The 26,271-nt window shown below is 32.4% G+C and overlaps 1 protein-coding gene across 1 annotated transcript in view; it reads left to right on the top strand.

Annotated features, from left to right (window-relative positions):
• The window catches only part of LOC145293372 (U-scoloptoxin(05)-Sm1a-like), a 311,215-nt gene that overhangs the window by 247,323 nt on the left and 37,621 nt on the right, over positions 1 to 26,271 (top strand). Inside the window, exon 2 of the mRNA XM_080140007.1 lies at positions 11,724 to 11,873. Coding sequence (XP_079996133.1) covers positions 11,724 to 11,873 — 150 coding nt within the window. The remainder of the gene's footprint in view (positions 1 to 11,723; positions 11,874 to 26,271) is intronic.

Raw genomic sequence — 26,271 nt, 5'->3', positions numbered from 1 at the left:
ATACGCTTAAATATGATATTTTGATATTTTGATCTATGCAGATGTATTTCTTATTATATTATATTGTACCCACCGAGAATCGAAACAAAAAGGTTTTGCTTACGATTTTCCTTTCGCTTTGACATTAATACCAGTGGTATGAAGTCATGTTTGCTGGAAACATAAAATTAAAACGTGAACTAATAGGAATTACGTTGCCTAAACATATACTTAATGCCACCGTTCGATCTTTACCAGACATTTTTTTTTTAATTTCACATTTTTGCATAGATTTTACCAGGCTAAAACCCAAATATAAAGTTTCGCATGGCATGGGTTCTAATGCAGTATAGATGATTTTTCATTTATGTAGAAAAAAAATGACAGAAGTTTGGTAGGCATTTTAAAACAGATGTTTTTTTTTTACACAGTGATCACCACTTATCAAGGCCCGGAAACCACTCAGGGATAAGGGTTATTGCAAGTGCATTACGTTAGTGTGGATATTTGGTGAAGTGTTTAATTAAGGGGGCGGTTCATTAGGAATTTGTTAACATTGGACTTGAAGACATCCAAGTTGTAGTCTGGCGGGAAACAGACAGACGGAACAGAGTTCCACAGGCGTGCAGTTCTAAGAAAGAAGCTTTGTTCATGGAATCCGCGTGTTGATTATACGAATATATATATACATATATATATATATATATATATATATATATATATATATATATATATTTATATATACATATACATATACATATATAAATATATATATACGCATATATATATACGCATATATATATATATATATATATATATATATATATATATATATATATATATAACGTTTTGTGTTTACTATAAAAATAATTACGCAAATATTACACAAGTATGAATCCTGTGGAATATCGCCACGATATAATTGCAGGTAATAGTTCAGTAAATATTATCATCTTTAAGAAAAAAAAAACCTAATAGGTAATGAATTAAAATAAATGTTTAAAAGACTATGCACATTTTCGTTTCATTTCGTGTGCTGCGGAATTGTATTAAACTTATCCAGAAACGTTAGTGAAAGATTAGTTTATTATTTTACCTTCAAGTTACTAAAAATAGTTAATTCCTGTTACAATACCGTCTATTTGTATTTTTGTTTCTTTTATTCAATTCCAAACGCAATACTTTCATAAGTAATTTTTTTGTAGAAATTCATATCTTCGCAATATCTGAAGACGCTTTTGTAATCTCTTTGTATTTTTTGTGGATTGGGATTATTTAATATCAAAGTATGTTCACAAATAGTAAAACGCTTTTTTCCGGATATTTTTATTCGATGAATATGTACTTTTCAAATTACGTTTATAGATAATAACTTTCTCGATAATGCATAGGCATTAACAAATACTTATGTTTTCTTTTCAAATCTTAGTCGAACATGTCATGTACTAAAAATAAGTACCTGCAAACGGGGTCTTTCTTAATCTCTATCAAAACCAAATTGAGAAATCAAATCTTTTTTAGCGGGATGTTGTTTAATTAGATGTCATGTAACTCGGAAAGTTTGAATGCTGTAAACATTTTTCTTCCGATTTAGTTTATTGTCGTGACAAGTACTTGTAAGGAGCCATCCTAAATATACTTTCTCAAAAGCAAATGGTTTGATGGAAATTAGTCATTATTATCAGAATAAGGTTTCATTTCGCTCAAGTGACAGATTTGAACCACTTTCATTGTACATATCTTTTGTAAGAGACGTTTTGTATTAATATCGCCCTATCATTTTTTCTTTCTCTTTTCGCGTTTAAAGGCAAAGCTTATAATAATCGATGTATCGTATAAAAAGCGTGCAAACTCATACACCTCATATAGGTCTGCAAAGTAATGTGGTTTCTCTCGGAATGAAATATTCTTTCCATAAATAAATAAACAGCATGATATGTTACAACAATATTAATGTATTTATGAGTGGGTCGGCAGCGACATTCATATAGACATTGTTTAAGAATCAACAGATTTGAGATTAAATTCTTCCCCATCCGTTGAGTGAATTTTCGAACAGTTCGTCCATGTTGTTAAATTTGAAATTGCATACATCACCCCGAGTAAGAAATTATGTTATGGCTCGTTTGCATATATATATATATATATATATATATATATATATATATATATATATGAACTAGTGATTAATAAAACATGTTAAAAAACATCTTGAAAAAGAGTTAAAAACATATTTAATTTTAAAAAGGAAGCACAAGATAAGTGGATAGTCCTTAATACGCGGAGTTTCGATGAAATAGTCTCCTTCTCATCAGAGGGCAGGAATTAGCAAAATGCGGATCGTATTTTGCTTGTAAACGTATTTAATGAAACCACAAGTAAGTCACAGATCTTACTTGGTTAAAAAAGGGTCAGTTAAGGGGAATAGGAGGTAAAAGAAAAAATGATAAAAATATTTCACATGAATTGATAGTCGTTTGCATATATATATATATATATATATATAATTATTTTTTTACGATAATAATTAAATACCTACAGACACTAGTACTTCATCCTTTCGGGATTCTTCAGTGCAGGGTGTCACGATTACTACCAGTAGAACGATTCGAACCCCGCGACAAGAGACATCTCTGGCTCGATTAGCGGAGGTCGTATCCATTCGGCTTCTATTAACCGTGTGAAATAGCGTAGAAGTTTTAACATTTTTAATTTAAATGTTCATTACGTCAGACAGACAGTGATCAAATCGTTATACGATGATCTACGCATAAGAGCTAAATTGACCGACTTTTAATTCAACGGAAAGTGCTCAACGATAAGAAACGAATTTCTTAAAGGGGCTGTCATAATTATTTTTTTACTATAATAATTAAATACCTACATATATATATATATATATATATATATATATATATATATATATATATATATAATAAATCTGAATATATGTCTGTGTCTGTATACGAAAAGGCTCCTATATTGTTTAATTGTAAACTAAACTGTAAGAACTGGCATCAAGGAACAAAATGGGTATGTTTTCTTTTAAACAAGGGTGGATTAATAAAATTGTGGAGCGCCCAGTACAGTAACAATGGAAACTAATAAATTAAAAAAAATGTTAAAAGGAGTTTTCATATGGATCCACATAAGAATACTTGGATTAGTATGTTTTAGTTTTAACAATGAAGGTATAATAAAATTATAGGGTCTGCGTTTGTACCTGGCTTCCAGGGAATATAAATCTTTCACAAACTCTAAAAAGGAGTTTTCATTTCTATCCAGGTATATATATATTTTGATAAGTATGTTTCAGTTTGTAGACAGACAGATAGTATAATAAAATTACAGGGCCTGCGTTTGCGTGTGACCTCTATCATATAAAGATATGTCACAAAGTATATATTTTTTTAATATAAATTAACATGTTTCATATATAGATTTTTTTATGAGTACGATTTTGTAATAATAGCTAACTCTTTCAATCGTCTTCACAGAAGTCAAAATCTCTTCCATTATTTTGCAGTTGATATGTTTACAAAAGTTGAAGCAGAAATGCTTAAATATCAAAACACATAAAAACATGCTAAGATAAGATTCAAACATCATATACATAACGATGAGCAGGGAAGAGCTATAGGTAAGATATTCATTTTATTTTGTATCTTAACAGGTCGTGCACGATAAATGCATGGAGGATTTCAAGATTCAATGACATGTCGAATCATGCAAAACCAGAGTTTTATTTTTCTTTATAACATTCACTTTAAATCCAAAGGAAATTCAAATAAACTTTTCCTAGTAAAAAAAAACACACCGATCAACAAGATATATTGACTAGGGTGTTTGGCTTTGAGATAATCAAAGTGATAAATCTGATTAATACATCAGAAATCAGTAGTCCACAATGATACGACATGTACACACTTGAGTAGCAAAGGAGAGGCTTGCCTTATACGCATATATTATCGTGGCATACCCGAAAAAATTACCTACACTCGAATTGATTCCATTATATCAGTTGAGTTGACTGATAACCAAATTGGTCTAACCTTATTTGAAATAGTAAAGAGTCATATGTTCCATGAACCTTGTGGTGATATAAATAAAAATTTACCTCGCATGCTGTTGGTCAATGCAAAAAAATATACCCTAAAAACTTTCTAACCTTGAAATTTAGTTTAGTGAGGAAATTATCTCTATTGTATTATAATAACGTCTGATGATCGTAGCTTTGAAACTATGGTTGGCACGAATGAGGTTAAAAATAGGAGAATTGTACCTTATTCTCTTCAATCAATGTTTAGTTTTGCAATTCTGTAAAGTCTAGCTAATACACACACAAGCTTACACACACACAAACACACAAACACACACATATGTATATATATATATATATATATATATATATATATGTATATATACGTGTGTGTTCCTGTGTGCATCTCTCTCTATCTATCTCTCTCTCTCTCTCTCTATATATATATATATATATATATGCATATATATATGCATGTATGTATATATAAATATATATGTGTATATGCGTACATACACGTGTGTGTGCATTTCTTTGCCTTCTGGAGTTTGTGCGAACGTTTGTTTTTTGTATCCGTGTAGAAAACAAAAATATAAAAAAAGATAAGAGGACATTTGTTTACATAATCTATCGAGATGTTTTCGTTAGTTCATAAATATTACGATAAATAAATAAGTAATTATACTGCATTAGTTTATTAAAATATTGACTGATTGGGTTCGCTAATAAAAATATTATTGACCTATTTTGTGATGATTTTATCGTTTCGCGCTGAAAAGATAACCATACTGAATTCCAGTATTGATCGACCAGGAAGACCGCGCGTCGCATATTCTTCTTTCTTTTTTCTTTTGTTCATCGCGATAACAAATTTAATTTTAAAATCATACTGTTGACGATAAAAATAATGACTAATTTACAAAATGGCGTCCAATAATTTAAATTTTAATTTTGTTATTTTATGTGTATTTTAATCTCATCACTAAAAATTGCTGAAGTAATTGTGAACATTATCGAAAACTGAAATAATTATGTGAACGCAAATAGTATCGTTTTTATCGTTCAGTTTCCAATGCTTACTCTTATGATTTCATTGTGAATACAACTAATGTTTATACGCATTTCCTTAGCCAGTCATAATTTCAAGGTTTTTGTGGTGAATAGTTCTACACTTACATTGTTTTATCATGGTTTGCCTTAAATCGTTCTAAACGCATTTTCTTGGTATGTTTCAACTGATTGCTAAGTATGCCTAGGTTTATATATGTATGTCTAAGCCTGGTAAGTGGTCCCTCTTCACGGGGTTTTAATTCTCCCTTACTCCTCTTAATCAAATGGTGTAATGCTAGCCGATGCGAATTATCATTTTGGAGAGGATAGTTTACTTTCAATTTTCCTCTTTTTACTTTTATCCCCGTTGCGTACCCCTATATTTTGTTACATGATAAAAGGGATGCCCCTTTTTCATGTAAGTAAAAACAAATAGGGAATTAGTTAAATGTAAATATGAAATAGTATAGTCAAGCTTTCGAACCTGCGAAGCTAGATTTGGAATTGAAAACTCCAATCATATGTTAAAATAAATACAGAATGTTATTGGAATAACGAATTGCAATTGTTTAGCTTACATATTTGTATATGGAAAAGGAATGTAATAATGAAATTTGTTTCTTTGAACATTAAAACAAGGAATTTAATCGTCAATTAAAATTGAAAACATATTTTGTAAAAATGTTATTTGAAAAATAGGTTACTGAACTCGGGGTCATGTCAAGTTTGGCAACGTGACGCATGTTATCCAATGTGCTTTATGAGCACATGTTTAATCATGCGATGGCGTGACGAATTCTCAATATAGGTAGAGTTAGATCAGTCAGATGAGAGGAGCAGAGAGGTCCCGACCGATTCTCAACACCCTCTTGAAGCGGGGCGGGTTAGAGATAACCATGTAACAACTTTGAATCCCTGAAATACAAAATCATGTCCGACCGGTCGAAGAGGAAATAAACGTATCATCATGTGGTTTTGTATCTGCGTCTTCTGTGTTCATCATTACAACGAGAAATGTAACGTGTTTATAGTATATGCACAACTGTCAAAATGCAAATGTCAAACGCACTATCTCTCGGTCTATCTATCAAGATATTCACAAATATCAATATGAACTTTGTGTTTATAAAAATGTACAACTGTCAGCGTAAATGTTAAACCATCGGTCTATCTATCTATATATTAAAACTCCTCTCATTGTGTAGTAACCTGTACACTGTATATTATATATTGTCAAAATGTCTCTCCCTTTATATATAGCGGTTTATGTCTCCAACATGCCATCTCTTATAACAGTAACATCTTAAGACATATGAACGCTCAACACATGAACAACGACAACAAATATATAAGCCGTCATCTAAATAAGAACAACGAAACATACACACATATTTGGTACTTCTAAAAATAACACTCCTATGCAACCATTTTTGTTTTACCTCTATTGCAGTTACTATTGGTTAGCATCCGTAGCACATTTGTATCCGTTTAAGATGAATAGTTGTATTACAACCTTCAAGAAATATACAAACCTTTCTTAATTTCCTTTATTGTATCTAGTTCGTGTTTATAGCGTTTTACGCGTCTATTGCAGTCGTAGACAAAATGTCCAGGGAATTTACTTCTAATCTTGCTATGTCTACATATAATATTCTTTTTGTGCAAGCTTAATGTAATCACCTTACGTGTTATTCAGAGACAAGTTATTTGATTTTTTCTTATCTATATAATTTACTGCAGTGTTTTCGAATTTCGTCATTTTTCCGCGTCAATCGGGGCGATTAGGTTTACTTTTTAAATGTACTCAAGCAGTCATGCACGTTTAATTTTTGCGCATGAGTCAGAAGTTATTCGAATATTTGCAACGTTTTCTATTATTATTTTGTTGCGTTTTTGTTTCTGTTCTTAATTTTTTCTACGTTATTATTTTTCTTCTAATTTTAGTTAAGGTAAGCATCTCTGTATTTTGTGTTAAAATTAAACGATTATAATTATTATTATTATTAATAGTAGTAGTAGCAGTGCCAGTATTATTACATCACACAATATTTATTATTATCTTCATTATTAGTAGAAATATAACATTTACTACTTGAATACTTCCTGTCTGTCTTTTCAGTTACTTTGATACTTAATATCTATGTTGCGGTGTTTCTGATAGCGCTATATTATTATCATTATTATTATTATTGTTGTTGTTGTTGTTGTCGTCGTCGTTGTTGTTGTTGTTGTTACTACTACTACTACTACTACTACTACTACTACTATTTACTGGCTAGAAATAGTCACAAACGGTAGAACCAATAATTGCCGTTTATGAACTATAACCGGAGGTTTGCTAGGTATATGAGTTTGTTTTCAGCATTTCCAATCACGGAACACCCAAAAGAAGTTCAACCGGTTTTCTAGTCGCACAGGCAAACTCTCACGGCAGGATTTAGATTGATCGCTTCATGGAGTAAGTGTTGGCGAGTTTTTTTTTCTGGTTGTTCCGTTTCAATAAGAAATGTTCGCTATCTAGCGAGATAGGTGCGGTCCACTGTACGGTGTGTTTGTTAATGTTGATCCACAGGTAACAGCTGGTTCTCCGGTGTCAGGAAGGCACCCACCTCCTGATAGAAATTTCCTGAAAAATGACCGTCCGATCGGGTAGAAATGCGAACTCCGTGATAGAAGCAATAAGTGAAGCCTCCAGACGTTGGTTTTCTTTTTTTTTATAAAAAAAGTTATATTAACGGAAACCATATAGCTACACATTTCTAATAAAATATCACTGTATAAAATAAATGTAAAAGTAGTTGGAATTAAATCAGTTCAGTGTCCACATTCATTGCATGTAGGAACATCTGTGATCGACGGAGATTAGTACTCATAGAATATCACTGTACAAATAATTTGTTAAGGCAGTTCAAACGGAATAATTTCAGTCTACAGTTCAGCAGGTGTCATATAATCTGCGACGGATAGGTATTTCACCTGGAGAACGGTCATCCATTATTTTCATGTGTCGCATAAATCGCCACATGTATAATGCAATAGTTTTTTTTTTTTAAATCATCTTGTTCTTTGTTATCACGAACAATCAGCCGAAGCGGATGTAGGGGTGAAATGGTAATCTTTGATGCAGTGAGAATATTTTTCGCCGCACGCAAAACAATTCCCTGTTTTGTTTATGCAAAATACTATATGTGACGGACATATTATGCAGGGGGCGTGCGAGTAATATTAACAGCAGGGTCTGGAAATCCGCGTTATTTAGACGCGTTCAGAGGTTTTAAGGAACTGGCTTAAACTGCAATCAACTCGCTAAAACCGCTCTTGAATAAGCTTATATAATTAGGTAGATGGGTAGTGAGTGAAGCTACCCTATCCCAATCGCCCAATCCAGTGTCGCCACGACACATTCACCTCTCTTTTGATTGGTTCCTGCATGCTCGCGTATCGAAGTAAATTTTCATTGAGTTTGTTCCCAGACCGAGCGTTTATCTAGGTTGAGCTCGGGGTCAGTTACTGTTCCCGATTTTAGTTAAAGCACTGTTCATAATATTCTGCCTTAATCAATTGTTTCCTTCGAAAAACAATCTTGTTATATAATGTTATTTAAAATCCTCCAATCGGCAACTGAAAGTAGCTTTCCTCTGTTTGGGTTCATCATCGTCAAAATACCTCAAGTCAGAAAGGCAACCAACTATTGCCTGGGATTCTTCACATATTAACAGCTCTTATTTAACTGTATTATAAACATTATTCTAGTAAAATTTGACCACCAGAAGTGGTGGGGTCAAACATCTTGTGGTGTTCTCTGAAGTCTGATTTATAACTGACACCCCCAGATGTCCATTATTATTATTATTATTATTATTATTATTATTATTATTATTATTATTATTATTAGTTCACAAGGAGCTTTCGTACCGGTTTTCGGAGATTTTCACTGAAAACAGTGTTCCCTGGAAGCTAACTGACAACAAGTCTTCCCAGGTGTCCAGTACTCTCCACCTCTTTCGATAACATTTGCAAATAAATTTGCATTATCGCAACAGCTGCATTCAATTGATTCTTGTTGGCAGTAGCTATTCGTCTTTGGTGGGATTTAGGTGGCAACAAGCCTTCCCAAGTTCCAAGTTATCTTCGTATTTAATAGCATGATGTCTGGTTATTTCATCGGTCTTTCCTTCCTCCTTGGCTCTGCTTGGTTATTTGGTCTCGGGGATAGGGTCGGGTTAGAAAACTTATAGATATGCGGTTTCAGTGTTCTTGGTTCTATGTAGTGTTTCATATTTGCAATTGAAGCATTTTGTCTGGCCAGCACTTGATTATTATTATTATTATTATTATTATTATTATTATTATTATTATTATTATTATTATTATTATCATTATTAATAATAATAATAATAATAATAATAATAGTGATAATAATAATTTTTCGATATTTAAAATTCGATGTGTCTTTTGAAACATTAGTGCAATTCCATTCATTATAGATTTTCAAGCGGTAACTTAACACGTCCGCCGTTCCGAGCAAGAACACATTTTGAAAAAATCGTTAAAATAAATTTCCTCGTCTATATGATGAAGTAATATATGGTGGCTTTTCTTTATAGTCCCAAACGTCCCAATTACTGTGAGACTCACATTGACATCCTAAAATACTCTATCTAATTTCCATTTCCGATATTATTTTTTTTATTCTATGTTATTTCCCTTGGACGCTGGTATCAAAGAGGCAGGTTATGCGAATGATTGCCAAGTTCTCTTGCTTTTGTTTGGAAAAATGATGTTAGGTTTGGGGTGTACAAAAAATCTTATCTTTTTTTGTGTGTATGTCCCATTAAATCTATTTAGAAGGTGATCAAGGGTTGCTTAGTGTTGAAGATCTAGTAAATATATGAGGAATGAAAACCCAACGAAATATATTTTAAAGGTATTTTAAAGGTAATGTCACCCCTCTCTATGAAATAAAAAAAGAGGAAAAATGATACTAAAACTTCAAAAATAATATCGTAAACGACCAAATGTTTTTTCTGTTTCTCTCTCCTCTGATTTTGGGTACGTGGTACAATGGGGAAAGATATGACTGGTTACTTTAAATGCATCTACGATTGAGCTTCTATCGTTCCATCCTCTGATCTAAGCCTGGCATAAATCGAAATGGAGGGCACTTATCTTGGAGGGGGGTCCATTTTTTGCGAAGCTTCTAGGTCTGGTCATTACTCCTGATCTGAGATGGAACACGTACATCAAACCCGTTGTCGAAGCTGCAGAAAAAAAATGGTGGGATCATTCTACCGCTCCATCAGATATTTCACTGTCGATGCAATTTTTTACTTTTATAAAAGCTAAGTGCGTCCAAGGATGGAGGACTGTTGCACCATTTGAAGCAGCTTATCCTGCTTTGACAAAATCTTTAAGAGAGTTCTAGCCTAGTGGAAGGGCATTTTCTCTTCCCTGCATCCTCTTTCCTACAGAAGAGATGTTGCGAGCCTCTTTCTGCTCTGCCTTATTTTCATAGCCAGTGCTCGTCTGAGCTCCAATCTATGGTCACCCCCTGGCCTCACTTTCTCAAAAAACCACTCGTCTAGCTAAAAGCGCTGTGAGTATTTTCCCTAAGTATTTATTTGTGCCTAAATCTAAATGTAGATTTCATGAACAAAGTGTATTTCTTGAACTGCAGCACCGTGGAAACTGTTCCGTTTTACTGCTTTCAACTGACTACAATATGATTGTCTTCAAGTCCAAGGTGAACAAGTTCTTGATAAGACATCCCCGTATGTAATCCAATTTACCAAGTCTCTCTATGTCCTTCTCTCTATATATTTCTCTCTCTAAGGCTAGGAGTTGCATTGAAGTGACTAGAAAATTATAAACTTTAGGAATCATTAACTTACTAACGGGAAATCCTTATTTCAACGAAGAAGTTCGAATTTACATTACCGCAACCCCCTACACACACACTGAAGTAACCGCCATATTTTTTCTACGCGTGAGCCGTTTCCAATCCTTCTGGAGTTACAGTCAGGGTTATTTTAACCTAACTCTCTTTTAGTATTTAAAGTTATACTAAAAGCATTTAGATTTTAGAGAGGGGCTGTTGTAATAATATGTTTCCTCAATTTGTTTAATTGCATAAAATACCTAACGTCTGCGTGATATGCATTACTTATTGCAGACTATTCTTTTATATATCTAAATTTTGAAGAAACATTATGACACATTTTAAAATCATTATTACAACACTAAACCTAAATATATCTCGAATTACAAGGCTGCACTCTTACAATAATTGCTCAAAACATCGATAATAATCGGATTATTAGTTTAATAGTAGATAGTATGACTATATATTAACTTAGCATTTAATCTAATATGAATAGAGATATAGTAATCAGCAGACAGTTGTTTAGTCGTCTCAGACTTTTACACTCACCTAGGGTAAGACAGAGGCTTCATGCCAGTTATCAAATCCAGAACCTGAAATATGTGATTGGCTATATTTTTACGTCAAATTCCATGTATTGGTATAAATAACTTTCTATAAACTACACTAGTTAAATTAGTTTGACATTTACTGGGAATTGTTATTTATAACTTCATTAATTCAATAACTCGTTTTTTATTTTAAAGGATATTGTTTCTGTCTTTTTATTTTCAGATGTACATTCGGGTATCCTATGTTCTCGCTGTGATTCACGAAAGGATAATTATTACGCTGAATGTGAGCAGTCTCCGCCAGATCCTACCCCATGCCCAATAAATAGTGATTCAATGTACTGTTCTATACTTCGCGAAACTGATTTTGACGGTAAGATAAACACAATTTGCATATCATTTTTCTTTCTTTTAAAAATTCAAGCGAAACTATTTTTATCTGCATTATCTTTTTTTTTAAATAAACGTATAAGTGTCAGAAAGTTCTATCGGATTAACCCGCGATAATTTGCAAGGACAATTTGTCGAGAAGATAGGCTTGTTTTCATTACCCGTGACCTTACCTGCCTCTGTTTCCTATAAAATAATTATTAGTAAATTTTCATGTGACAACTTTTTAGCAAATTATAAAAAGACCTAGAATTTTCGTAAAGAAATAAAAAATGTAAAATGGGTTCGTACACAAAACCTATGTAAATTAATATCCATAAAATAAGTGTATATATAGATTGGGTGTGATCTAAAATTTTAAATTGTCTGATTATATAATAACCATTGAATGTAGTTGACTCGACATAGATATGCGATTTAACATCAACGGTTGTTTTAAATTGATTACGCAATAGGGTAGAAAATAACAGATTAACCTGCATTCATTTAGTTGGTTTAATATCTAATAATTTTACATAATTTACATGAACATGTGATTTAACTGGTCTTTGAAAAACAAATAAGTAGTTCTGAATAAAACATGATTAATATAATATGCGATGCAAATCTTAATAATAAAATTTTTCTTTCGAAAAAAAAATGTGTACTATTATATAACTTAGCGCGATCAGCTTTGTTTATTTCTGTATTAATACGAAAGCCTATATCTTAATTTTTATACTCACACAATATATATATATATATATATATATATATATATATATATATATATATATACATACATACATATATGTGTGTGTGTTGAGTAAGATTATTGAGAAGTTATAATTAAAATCAAAATTAAAAATTAAAAATCGGTTTCATAAGGAAGAACAAACAAAATCAATAAAGTGTACGATCGTTTCGGAAACGATGTTTTTATTGTGATAGACAATGAGCCTTGAACAATAATTTTATCATATAGTTTTTTAAAACAACATCTCCTCACCAGCAAAAATATATGGTGGGTTTTTTTTTCTAAAGCACCAAAAATACACCTAACATTTTTTTAAGTAAAAACCCCCACCCAATATTTTTTTGATTGGAACTATAGCTTACGTCTAATCCGTGAACTCTCGTTCATTTCACTTCAACTTGTGTAGAACCACTACTTATAAAAAAGGAGACATGATCGCCACAACGTATTTATAACGCATTATTATTTGACACCTTCACATGTAATCTACGTTCTTAGATTATTAATATTTGCTGAATAGTATGTTTTACAACAGTGTTATCATTTCGTTGTATAAAAAAATCGTTTTAACTTTGCTTTTGTATTCAAGATAATACACGAACGTTGCTTTCTAAAAGAAAAACAAATAGGGTGTAGCGTTACATTAAAAGGTGTTATCACATTAGGTAATCCCCGCTCCAATGTACGTTACACACCTAGCATGAACAAAATGGTGTTTTATTGAAAGATAAATATAGGTTTCTTGAAATTCCTTAAAATAAATGTCCTTAGTTTAAGTCTTACGATGGTGGTTTATAACAATAAACGTAGTTATTTAAGGCTGTTTAGGCCAAACTTATTCCACACACACTGAGTTGTTGCAAAAAAAATCAACAAAAATCTCCGTTTATCAATGCATAAAAATTGAGCCGAAAATTAAAACAAAATACTAAAACAGAATAACATAATTTACACTCATTTTCTCTTTATAATGAATATATGGATTTGTATAAGTTCTTAACTGTAATTAATTACTACACCTTAATGCATTTTACTTATGCTGTACATGTGTATTGTATAATAATTTTTCATTTCATTTTTTGGGTATAATCAGCGATTCTAATAATTCTTTTGATGTATTACTGATTTTTAATACAACTAAAATACACTTTTAGAGTTTAATGTTAAACCAAATAATTGAAAATAGCACTGCCAAGTTGTTCACTGAAAAAGCGAAAAACAATAAAAACAAATATTTCACAATAAATATTTCTTTCAAACTGAAAAAATTCTTTATTCGACCTGAAGTGTGTAAAACTAAATTAAATATGTTGATTATACCGAAAACGTATTCAAATTTGACAGAAAATGATTACTTAATAATCATGAAAATACTATACAATATACAAAGAAATGTTTGTGTTAATTAGTCCTATTGTCTAAGGGTAATTTCTAAAATTTACTTATTCACACTTGTCCTGAATGAATTACTCATTTCTAATTATCAACATATACGATCTTTATTACAATAAAGATCCCTATAATAAATTCATGTTGTTGTACATAATACAATAATATCAGTAAAACTGTTTTTCGTTTAAACAAAATAATGTATTTCAGTAGGATTCATTTAAAAAAAAATAGTTTCATTATATTTCGTACTCATTATAAAATAAATATTGGAAGTTGCAATGAAATTCATTGAATTCCTAGCTATCGCTTAATTTTCTTTCGGATAATGCTTGGAAATATTTATATATTTCATAAATGGACTAATATTTTTGGAGAGACCTACTTAATATATACTTGCCTGTAGGTTACCTCTTTCTTTGGATGTTATACTGTTTCAAATCAGTTCTCTTTTTTCATTTGGTAAAGGAGCAAATTTATCAAATAGGAAACTTATGCATCTACGATTTCACGCTTAAATACGTGCATTATTAGTTTTAAGCCATTATATATATATATATATGTAGGAATATATTGGCTTATAATATACATCTATCCTTGTTTAAGAAGCTCTATCTGATTACAGAGCAATATAAAGAATAAATGACAAAAAACTATATTCCAAACTTCATGATGTTGATCATCTTATTATTTATTTCTTTAATTCAGTTGACTTATAGAATCTTGACAGTATCTCGTCCGTAGCACAAACTCCAACATTTAATTATTATATCTATCAGTGAATCTAATATGCTCTTAACTTATCAGAAAAAATAGCAACTACCAATCCGTCAAAAGGAAATGGAGTGTGATTTGATATGATTAAAATCCGAAAATTGGAAGAGAAGCTGCATATACGTTTTTTTATGTTTCCATTATACCATTTTTAGTTTTTCAACATCTTGAATTTTGGAATATAGTTTTTTATCATTTATTCTCTCTCCTCTCTCTCTATCTCTCTATCTCTCTATCTCTTTATCTCTATCTCTCTCTCTCTCTCTCTCTCTATATATATATATATATATATATATATATATATACAGAAAAAGAGAGAGATCTGTAAATAAATCGGACTGCCTTACTATTTTCATCTAACAATCTAATACTATTATATGCAAAAAAATACTGTAAAATTGAACTTTAATCGAAAATATTATTAAACATTTCCTGCATTTCACTGGTTGGGATGAAACATAAAGTTTTCTTAAAAACACATTCACTCACAAAACATAGTAAGAAGTGTGTATCCCCCCAGGGTTAAGGGGCAAACCAATTCAAGTTTCTAAAATTCTTCATATTCTTATCTAACGGATGCCCATCTGATTTTGTAATTCAGCTAAAAAAAACGTTTGGTAACCAATTACATATTTTTCCATGACAATACAGGAATTTCAATAACTATACTTGGCACTGATTAGTGTTAGCTTACCGCTATCAATTGTCAGTTTTGCATATGTTTTTACGCTTACGCTACAGACAGCCTCTCTGCATATATTAGCTCCAGAAGCTAAAACAATCAAATACTGTGTATACAAGAACTTTATACAAATAACGCATTCAGTGCATCATTGTTTAAATACATTTGCTTAGAAGAATTGTTTACCTAAATCAGTTTATATTTATATTTACTTCAATTCAAACGAACACCAAATAACTGACAGGCATGAGTGCTCCTTATTGGTTCACTTATTTAAAAACATTGTCAGATGCATTATTCTAGAATACTCGCATTTATAACACCTATTATTTCTAATATCACACGACACATATGTATTACTTCATACAGACACTACTATTCATTACTGAAAATTAAAAGGTAGTTTCAAATAAAAAATAATAATTTGGTCAAATAACCTACGATACATTTTTACTGGCAAGAATAGAGGACTATTGGAAATACATACGTCTGTTAATCTTATGTTCAGGTTCAGCAATTTTGTTGATACCGTATTTACATTTATTTCTCTAACAATACTAAACAAACAAGTCATTTTTGCAACAGTGTATTCGTAGTCAATACTTTCTGCGACTTGTGTATGATGACGCACAAGATAATAATAATTGACGTGCTTTTTTTGCTAGAGAAGATTAAGAAAGAATATTTTTTACTGTTTTTCATAATTAATATTTCTAATATCGCCTCGAGCAATGCTGGGAAACGGCTCCTCCTAGTAATAACATATAGTGTCATTTCACTACTCAACATACGCGTGAAAATTTCCCATAAATTCTAAGCAATGCAGAACAAAGCGGTAGATATTTTTCTGAGGAATACTGATGTTATCAAATAGAATATGAATAGATTCCCAGTAGATTTCTACAAAAGCTTCATTTCAACTGAATCTGTCATTTCATCACAAATATTTCTAGAGATATTATGTCCAAGCTTGAATAAGAAACTTAAAACTGAAAGAGAAATTCTCCATAGAATATCAGCAAACGGATTTTATTTAATATTCTCAAATGCAGTATACAATTCTTTCTCTGATTTTGTATTTTAAGTCTATATATATATATATATATATATATATATATATATATATATATATATATATATATATATATATTAATATATATACATATATATATATACATATATATATATATGAATATATATAAGCATATTGGAAATATATATATATATATATTTGTTTGTGTGTGTACATATATATATACATATATAAATATATATATAAATATATATATATATATATATATATATATATATATAGTATATTATACACATGGTATATTTATGTATGACATTTAGCGGAATATAAGTGAAAGAGTGACATGGATGTGTATAAAAATTATGTGATATAAACACAAACATATTTGTGTGAGTATACATATATATATATATAAATATATATATATGTATATATATACATGGATATATACATAGAGAGAGAGATAGAAAGAGAGAGAGAGAGAGAATTGTACATATACGTATAGAGAGAACTCTTAGATATATGTAATTTCTCATTAATTATTGTATAATTATATACGAATATGTGTAAAAAAAAAGACTTTATACTTAGACAAATATAAGCATGCTACTGCATTGCATTTTATGAGTATAATCTAGATATTGAATAACAGTTGTGATATTTATATTATAAAATGATACCTTAGGTTAGGATTCTAAAGTTCAAATACCAACATTTTACAGTAGAAAACACTCCGCCTATTAGTCAGGTTGTAAATTTTAATCCCGGATAAATTATATAGCTTTATATCTACTAGCATATTTGTCTGACATTATCCGGGGTTGAATGACGATAATAAATGTTCTATGCTTCAAATTATTGTCATTGAAATCGATAAAATCGACCATTATTGTCGGCTGTAGTTTAGGAAACACTGTGGTACGCCAGGAGGAAGTTTTACATGCCTCTTGGAAGTGACTGTATTTCCAATACGTAGATACATTATATTGTACTACTGATTAAAAAAAAATATGATTATTTTAATTCAAAATTTAAAATATGAATCACGTATATTGGTATAATTCTAGTGTAAACCTTCATTTCAAACGCACAACTTTTTTTTATCAAGGGCTTACTGTTTACTGTATAGATCGACGCTTCTGTTGTGCGCTGATAAAACTAAAATGCAATTGTGCTTTTTTTTTGTTTGGTCCAAATCGGACAGTTCTGTCTACGATCCAATTTTGGTGTACGGCTATAATAGATTAAGTATTACATAATTTATGACTTGAATTGGATTTTGACTTGTGCAGGAAAAAATCACCTATGTTGCCAAGTTGATATGAACATTTTAATCCCACTTCGCTTACATATATCTGTAGGCGCTATTACTCCGTTTAAAGGGAGTTTTTACTCGGACTAAAGCATCTTTAATGTATGCTTACTATATCCTGTAAATTTTAGTGTTATGTAACACAAAGTTTAAGAGTTTATCTGTAAATTATTTAGAGACGCATACACAAATAGACAAATATGAAACTACTGTTTTATTTGTATAGATTAAATTTATATTTTATGTCTATGCGTTTGTGAGTGTTCTGTTCCTTATGTATAGATACGTACGATAACAATAACAGTCCACCCCAACTTAATATAAAATTTTGGGGGGATTGTTTACAAAAACGTTCCCATATATGAATGCCTGAAACCCATTCGACTATACAGCAGTTAAGTCGACAATATCGTAGTAATTTTTAATAGTGAAAATTTTGAAAATTAAATTAATTAAGATGACGAGTCATCAAGGACTTGTTCACGTTGGACTTGAAGACGATCATATTGTAGTCAGCTGGAAAGCAGGAAAAACGGAACAGAGTTCAACAGTCGTGCAGTCCTAATAAATAATATTACTTTATGGAAACTGCGTTTACATGTAAGCACAGATAAGGAGAAAAATGTTATATGGTTTCAGCTAGACGTGTTTTTCATGAAAGTTTTGCGAGGAGAGATCATGGATTTGAGCTCAGTCGAGAACTTGATACGAAAATAAATATAAAGCAGAAAGGCTCGCAACCTCTCTTCCATGGAAAGTGGTGGAAAAGAAGAAAAAACACCATCCTTCACTATGCTATGAACCTATTTTGAACTATGTCAAGCACAGTAAGCTTCTTCTAGCAGCCCCTGCCCAGATATAGCAACAAAACCCTCTCCTTGGACGTAGGAAACTCTCATACAGGACGAAACTTCCATCAGCAGTGAGATATCTCCTGGAGCAGTAGAATTTTTCAGTGAGCTTGGAAACGGATTTGATGCGCGTGTTCTATTTCAGATCAGCAATAAAGGTTATACTCAGAAATTTATCAAAAGATGGAGCCTCCCCAAGACGAGAGTCAGTTATTTAAATTGATCCCAGACGGAGATCAGAACGTTGATTATATAAATATAGAAGTTTGGTTATAGATGCATTATAATTAACCAGATATACCTTTCCCCATTGTACCACGGGCTCAAGATAAGAGGAGATAGAATCAGTTGGCCATTTACGCCCTTGAAGTGTCGCCATATTTTGTTTTGTCTTCAGCATAAATGGCTGCCAATTATCTTAGAAGTGATTTGGGAGACACTTGATGTAGATCAGGGAGAGAGTTGGACTCAGAATGGAACCTTGAGAGACTCCAGCATAAATATTGTGAACTTATAATTCTTGTCCATCAACCACTCGTCTTCTGAACCTATCAGAGTGAAATGATTTTATAATTAAAAGACATTTCCAGCTATAGCATAGCTAAGGGGATCATGTTGAGTATAACTTTCTCTCACACTCTAGCTTTTGATATGTCAAAAGCAATCGCTTTAGAACAGAAGCGTTCGTAGAGTGATTACCTAATCTTGTGAGATATAACAATTAGCACATCTGCTGTAGATCTAGCAGGACGGAAATCATATAGCATGTCACTGAAGCACTTAGTTTTACTAGGGTGGTTGACTACTTATCTGTTCAACACAGATTCTAACAACTTACTCATGACGTAGTGGAGAAATATTGGCGTATACTGAGAGGGAGATGTCTTATCAACTAATGTTTTTAAAATATAGGGCATATCGAGGAGGTTTTGTACGGGGTGCTTTACTGGAATTACGGTTTTAAATTAGCTAGGTAACATCACGGACAGATATTTGTATGTTGCATAACGTGTTTTCAGATACAAAAGGAAACACAGCGACTTGACAGCATTGATCGTATAGCGTAGAATTAGCTGCAATATCTTTGGCAAATAATTTCGCTTTCTCAGATGCTGAAGAGATTGCCGCAGGCTCTTTGATGACAGTTGGGATAGAGTACACGCTTCTGTTCAGGAGCCTGTTTGTTATTTGCAAAAAAAACTGGTAGGAGGCAAGCCGCTACTTAGCGTTCTTAATTACACTGTTACAGTTGTTGCCGGCAGTTCTGAAGGCGATTTTACTCTCAGCACATCTATTACGTTAAAAGCAATAAAAAAGTGGTTTATGTCTTCCATGGCAACAGCGTATTCTGTAGAGAAACAGGGATGGCTGTTAGGTTTTACATTAACATCTATTATGCTCAAAAACTCATTTTTGACCAGAAAAATTAAAATTGAAGTATTTGATTGTAAACTCCATAGCAATAAATATCTTACTCATCACTATATGTAAATGGCCGCGAGGCGCCCATGGTAGTAGCAGCTCTATGCAACTGAACGAACCGTGTCGAGGTAGCATCTCGGCGAGAAAGAAAAGAGATCATACGAAGAACATGTACGCAGACCGTAGATCACGAAGGAAAAATACGAACACAGAGCAGTTACACATATGAGCCTATATTGCAAAGTTTGAACAAGAACAAAGCTGGAAAGTACCTGAAAAAATAATTGTTGTTACGACATAAATATTATTTGTATTTGTTCACTTGTGACTTAATGTGTAGGTCCCGAATGTGAATATGTAGCGACTACTTTACGCACACATACACATACCCACACATGTACAAACACACACTCACCCACCCACACACACACACAAACACACACATATATATATATATATATATATACATACATATATATATATATATATATATACATACATATATATATATATATATTTCAAAAAATAATACAAGATATAGATTAGTATTTCAGCATCGAGGGGGGTTCAGAATATAAATAATTAAAAAAAGTAATTATATACTAACTGGTTTAAATTTTGCGATCTAGCATAAAAGTTGAAAGTTTAATGTTTGAAGGAAGCAATATTCAGCCCATTTATATATATATATATATATATATATATATATATATATATATATATATATATATATATATGGCTGCGACGTTGTGGACTGCGACGTTGTTTGTCTGTGGAATTTATTATATATATATATATATATATATATATATATATATATATATATATATAATGCATCCAAAACCAAACTCCTATCCTTAGATCATCAACGCTCTGATCCCCATCTGGCATCAAGTGTGATGGATGGCTCTCGTCTGGTTGAGGCCCCGTGTTTTGACAATCTTCTGGGTTTGACCTTTACTCCTTATCTGAAATGGAAAACGTACATCAAATCTGTTGCCAAGGTCGCTGGAAAGATGGTGAGATCCTTCTAGCGCACCAGAAGATATTTCACTACTGATGCTATTCTCTATCTATTTAAAAGCCAAGTACGTCCCAGGATGGAATATGGTTGCCATCTATGGGCAGTAGCTGCTAAAACAGTATATCCTGCCTTGACAGAGTACAAAATAGTTCGTGGCTTAGTGGGGGGTGTCTATTTCTCTACCCTGCAACCTCTCTCCCACAGAAGAGACGTTGGGAGCCTATCCTTTTTTATCGTTATTTCCATGGCAGGTGCTCGTCTGAACTCCAATCTCTGGTCCCCCCTGGCCAATATTTCACGAAAAACACCCGTCTAGCTGAATCCACTGTGAAACATTTCCCCCACCCTATATCTGTGCCTAAATCCAAACGCGGATTCCATGAACAAAAAGCTTATTTCTTAGAACTGCACGCCTGTGGAACTCTGTTCCATCTGCCTGCTTCCCATCGCACTACAACTTGGACGTGTTCAAGTCCAACGTAAACTAATTCCTTATGAACCGCCCCCTTTAGTAAGCACTTCATCAAATCTCCACACTAACGTAATGTACTTGCAATAACCCTTATCCCTGAGTGGCTTCCGGGCCTTGATAAGTGGTGATCACTGTGTAATATATATATATATATATATATATATATATATATATATATATATATATATACTAGCAGTTCTGCTCGGCTTTGCGCAGACCCTATGTATTGTTCATAACTTCATTTGCGTATATATATATATATATTTATACATATATATATATATATATATATATATATATATATACATATATACATATTTAAAAAGTTTGACTCATGGTCAGGTATCCTTCCTCTAAGTGATTATACTCACAATTCACGAAGGAGTTTGCTGGAGACAGCAAAATTCAACTCTTTCAACGTTGACCTCCGCGCAGCAAATCTTTTGTCCACAAACTGAATACAAAGCTTGCTGCATGTATTAATATCATTTATGTAAAATGTCAAATGTTGTGATCCTTGGTCAATTTTTTTTTTAATCCTTGACCCTAATAATGCTTAGTAATTAATTTTCTATTTTGATTGCGACTAGGATCATGTAAGTACATTTAAATTTCATCATGCTTTCTTTTCTTGTTTGTGGGTCAGTGCAAAACATATGACGAGGGAAATTAGTATACCCAAGTTTAAGAAAAGCTAATTAGAAGCAAAATATTAGTGCGATGAAAGAACGTCTTCAGAAAGCATTGACTCTAATTTACGGAGCGACGATATGTTCAGTACGTCAAGTAAATCGGTGTGCGGCTACAGTAGACGAATAAGATTATTTAATTCATGTAAAAACAGAATAAATGAAGCTAAACTGACTAGGTGGCAAAATTAAGTATAACAAAAAATCAAATCAAATATCCTGTTTTTTGTGTGTTTTACGTGACTATCCATTTTTGTCCCCATTCCACTACAGATTGGAGGTCATCTCCTAGTGTTTTTGCCATTTTTTAGATATGTGTTCATTTTTTTTTCTTGTCGTGCCTGTTAAAGAGTGTAAGTAGAGAATCCAACCAGTTTTTGTGGTGGACATTAAAGTCACCAAATACATGTACATGTGCGCTAGTGTTAAGGGATAGTGATGTGTCTATGCTGTCAGAGGCTTTGTTTATTATGGGTCGAGGGAGAGTGGAAGAAAAAGTAAAAGTAGTTAATGTTGTGTTGCAAGTTTATTCTAAAACACATAAAGGCTTTCTCATCCGAGTCTGGGTTTGTGTCTCTAGTCAAGGCAAGGGTATTACCAATGTAAACTCCGTGCATGTGTCTGTGAGATTCCTAATGCCAGAGTGGGAGATATCCAGGCATATTAAAATAGTAAGAGGGGATTTAGGAGTATAGGTTAGTCTCAGTTAGCGCTAAGATATCCGTGGTATTTGGTAGGAGAGATGCTTCAACATCAGCTAAATTAGTTTTAAGCCCACGGATATTTGTGAATGCAAGCCTCAAGGGAGGAGGCAAGTTGGATAGGTTTGACCCTAAGCCTGGTTTAAGCTTATTTTTAAATTGTACTGTACATATTTTTAAGAGTTTCAGTTTTGGTAAGGGGAAGCTGAACAAGAGGTCATGCAGAGCATCAGGAGGCCCCCCGGAGATGAGTGCATGGCTCCTTTCCATGCGGGACAGTGCACTACAAACATTCCGATATTTTGCAAATGTTGATGGAGCAGCCGCTCTAAGAGCTACCGAAGAATTAGAGCGCCTGAAGTGCTAGTCTGAAACAGCAGACAGGAACTGTCTATCCGGTACCCTAAACGCACCAGAGGAAGATCAACCCAATTTAATTGCTCAAGCATATATGGTACTCAAGCACTCTCAAGTGCCCAGCTTTAGGGGTGAGGTGGCTTGGGTGTGGGGAAAACAGCGTTCATTGCTCTAGACGAGAAACACGATCTACCATTGAGTGTTTCTGTCGAATTACTGTGATTCGATCTCTGCGCCTAACGAATAGGCCAAGAAGGAGTATGGAATCCGGGTGGTAGACAGTGCCTATCTAATCTTAAGCAGTTTAGGTTTGCAAAGCAGTTATTTGTTTGAGTCACCAGCTCTAGGAAGGTTGTCATCCAAGACTGAAGAGACCTCCCTTCCCTTTGGTTTAGATTCAGAGTTTACCTTCTCCTAGATGAATGATTTGAGAAGATCTACTGTGTCCGTTAGCACTGACGGGGTTTGTCCCGCACTTAGATCCTCATCCAGGTATTTCTGTGACCCCGCGTGGTTATTACTGGGTTTGTCTGTAGAGGTTATATATCTGCTGAATAGTTATACTCCTCAAAGTTATTTAGGGACATGCTATTTCATTGTTACCGGATGAAGGGGGTGAGTAGAGTTCATGCAGTGTAAGCAAATAAGCTTGTAAGACGGCTTGGTAGAAATAAGATAATTTGGTTTGAGGCGTTCCCTTTATATTTGTTGTGTCTAAACTATATTTTAGATGACAGGAGGGTTGAGACGTGCGTGCAATATAGTACGGATAAAACACTAAGTTCCGAGTCATGTATAGTTAGGTAAATAGATATATGGACAGGTTTTCAGTAGATGCGAATAAAGTTGAAGTTGTAGGTATAAAGTAAGTTTCTGTTATTGAGGGAAGATAATTTTAGCTTTCAAGTAAGAGTCATGGACATTTAGCATAACAAGGAGTATCAATTCATTTTCGTATAAATCGTTGCAAAACTATATAGGAGGCAGTTATGTAATGCAGATCGCTTTGCTTCCGAGTACATACTTTGGTTGTAAAATACCTCACTAAATAGGAATGTACTCTAATGCATGTCTAAGAGGTAGACATATATAGATGTTTAGTGATAACTAACCAGTTATCATGTGAGTCTGAGGAGCTGGAAATGAAAGATTCCACTACAAATGCTGTGCAATATGGGAGTTATGTCCCGGCTTGGTGTGAAGAAGCAGATTGTTAGCGTTCAAGAGGCAGGAGTTATTTACTTACGAATAACAGTAGATCTCCATTAGGATTAGAGTTTCAGGTAAGGTTTAGTTTGAAGAAAAAAAAATTTGGCATGCAGGTTAGACAGAGGCAGTCGTCATGGAGGTAAAATGTATATTGGAATTTCGTAGCTAGCCGTTAAGTGTTTTTTTCCAGTTAAAAGAAGAACAACTAGTTCATGGTAATTCGCAGTTCCTATTCGTTATTTATAGGCAGACATTAAGGCCAGTCACAGAGCATTGCATCTACTCAGAAAAATAGCACTAGTATCAAAGATAAGATACTGTATATTTCAGTTACAAATATAATAAAAGGTAAATTATCAGCTATGTTCAGTTGTTTGGTATGGATATCTGTGGGACCACTTTATTGATACAAGCAAGCATATGGTAGTTGCAGCTATTAAGTATACTACTTAATAAAGAGCTGTCTTCTACAGTAGGAAAAAAAGCCGCGTGTCTTGGAGTTCAGATAATATGAAAATATAATTTGTAATAATATATATATATATCTGTAAACAATTTGTATTTTATCTGTAAATAATATATATATATATATATATATCTGTAAAGAATTTGTAATAATATATAATATATATATATATATATATGTCTATATATATATATATATATATATATATATATATATATATATATATATATATACAATTATTGGTGTAAAAGAGGTTTAACAGTTGTAGCTATTTATTGAGTTCGTATCTGTACACGATTGTTCTTTGTATGGCGAGAATTTCTATATTATCATACGTTTTCTAAGATTATGCTTGTTTAGGTATTGTTCATAATATATACATTTTGCAATTGAAGAGCTATTAAGATCGTTGACTGTGTAATGTCATTTTAGTCCGTTTCTAATGTGAAAGTAAATAATTCATCGTGTTCATAGCATTCTTTTTTTTAGACGACGTTATTATATTCACTGACTCTGGTACACAAATCTGGCACAATTGTATACGATTTGACTCATTAAGTACACTCCATTTTATGGAAAAACGTGTTTTTAATAAAGACAGTTTAAAGTGATAGTTCCTTTGAACAAAATTGCAAATTATTAGGTGAGTTAACGTGGTTTGATATGCGTAAGTTTATTAATGTGGAGGTTGCGCTAATGTATACGTAGATTTTATGAGCTGACTGCATTATGCTTTGTTCATTTTATTAGTTATATTAGCATTAGGTGGAGTGAAGCACTGTTTCGGATGGGGATTCTGGGTGTGTTGTGTGTAGTATAATTATCTAAGGGAATTGGTAGGTGTTTGAACAAATTGCCAATGTAAGTGGTTTAAGGTAGTGAGTGTTGAAATGGTCGACGATATATTTGGATTAATTAAAGATCTCTTTTTTGAAATTCGGTTACTACGCATTAATAAATTACCTTTTTTGAAAGCGAAATTTATTAGGTATGCATTATTATTTATCCTGCAAACAATATTGAGGGTTGGAGGATGAAAGTTAATATATTTTTTTTAGTTAAATGTCATCCAACTCATACTATAAAGTATATACTCACTTTAAATGGCAATGTCGACATATTTTCTTGTACAGAAAATTAATTTCACATTAACACAACAAATATATTTTAAATAATCTAGTTGTATTTTATTTATTCAAATCAACCATCCCGTGTCCTATTGAAATAAACACAAACCGTTGATAAAATTATAACATTTTTTTTA

Source organism: Euprymna scolopes, chromosome 14 (assembly GCF_053919585.1).
Source record: "Euprymna scolopes isolate OS-2025 chromosome 14, ASM5391958v1, whole genome shotgun sequence".
Lineage (NCBI taxonomy): Eukaryota > Metazoa > Mollusca > Cephalopoda > Sepiida > Sepiolidae > Euprymna > Euprymna scolopes.
Note: the sequence above shows the minus strand (reverse complement) of the source record. Positions and strands in the feature narration are given on the sequence as shown.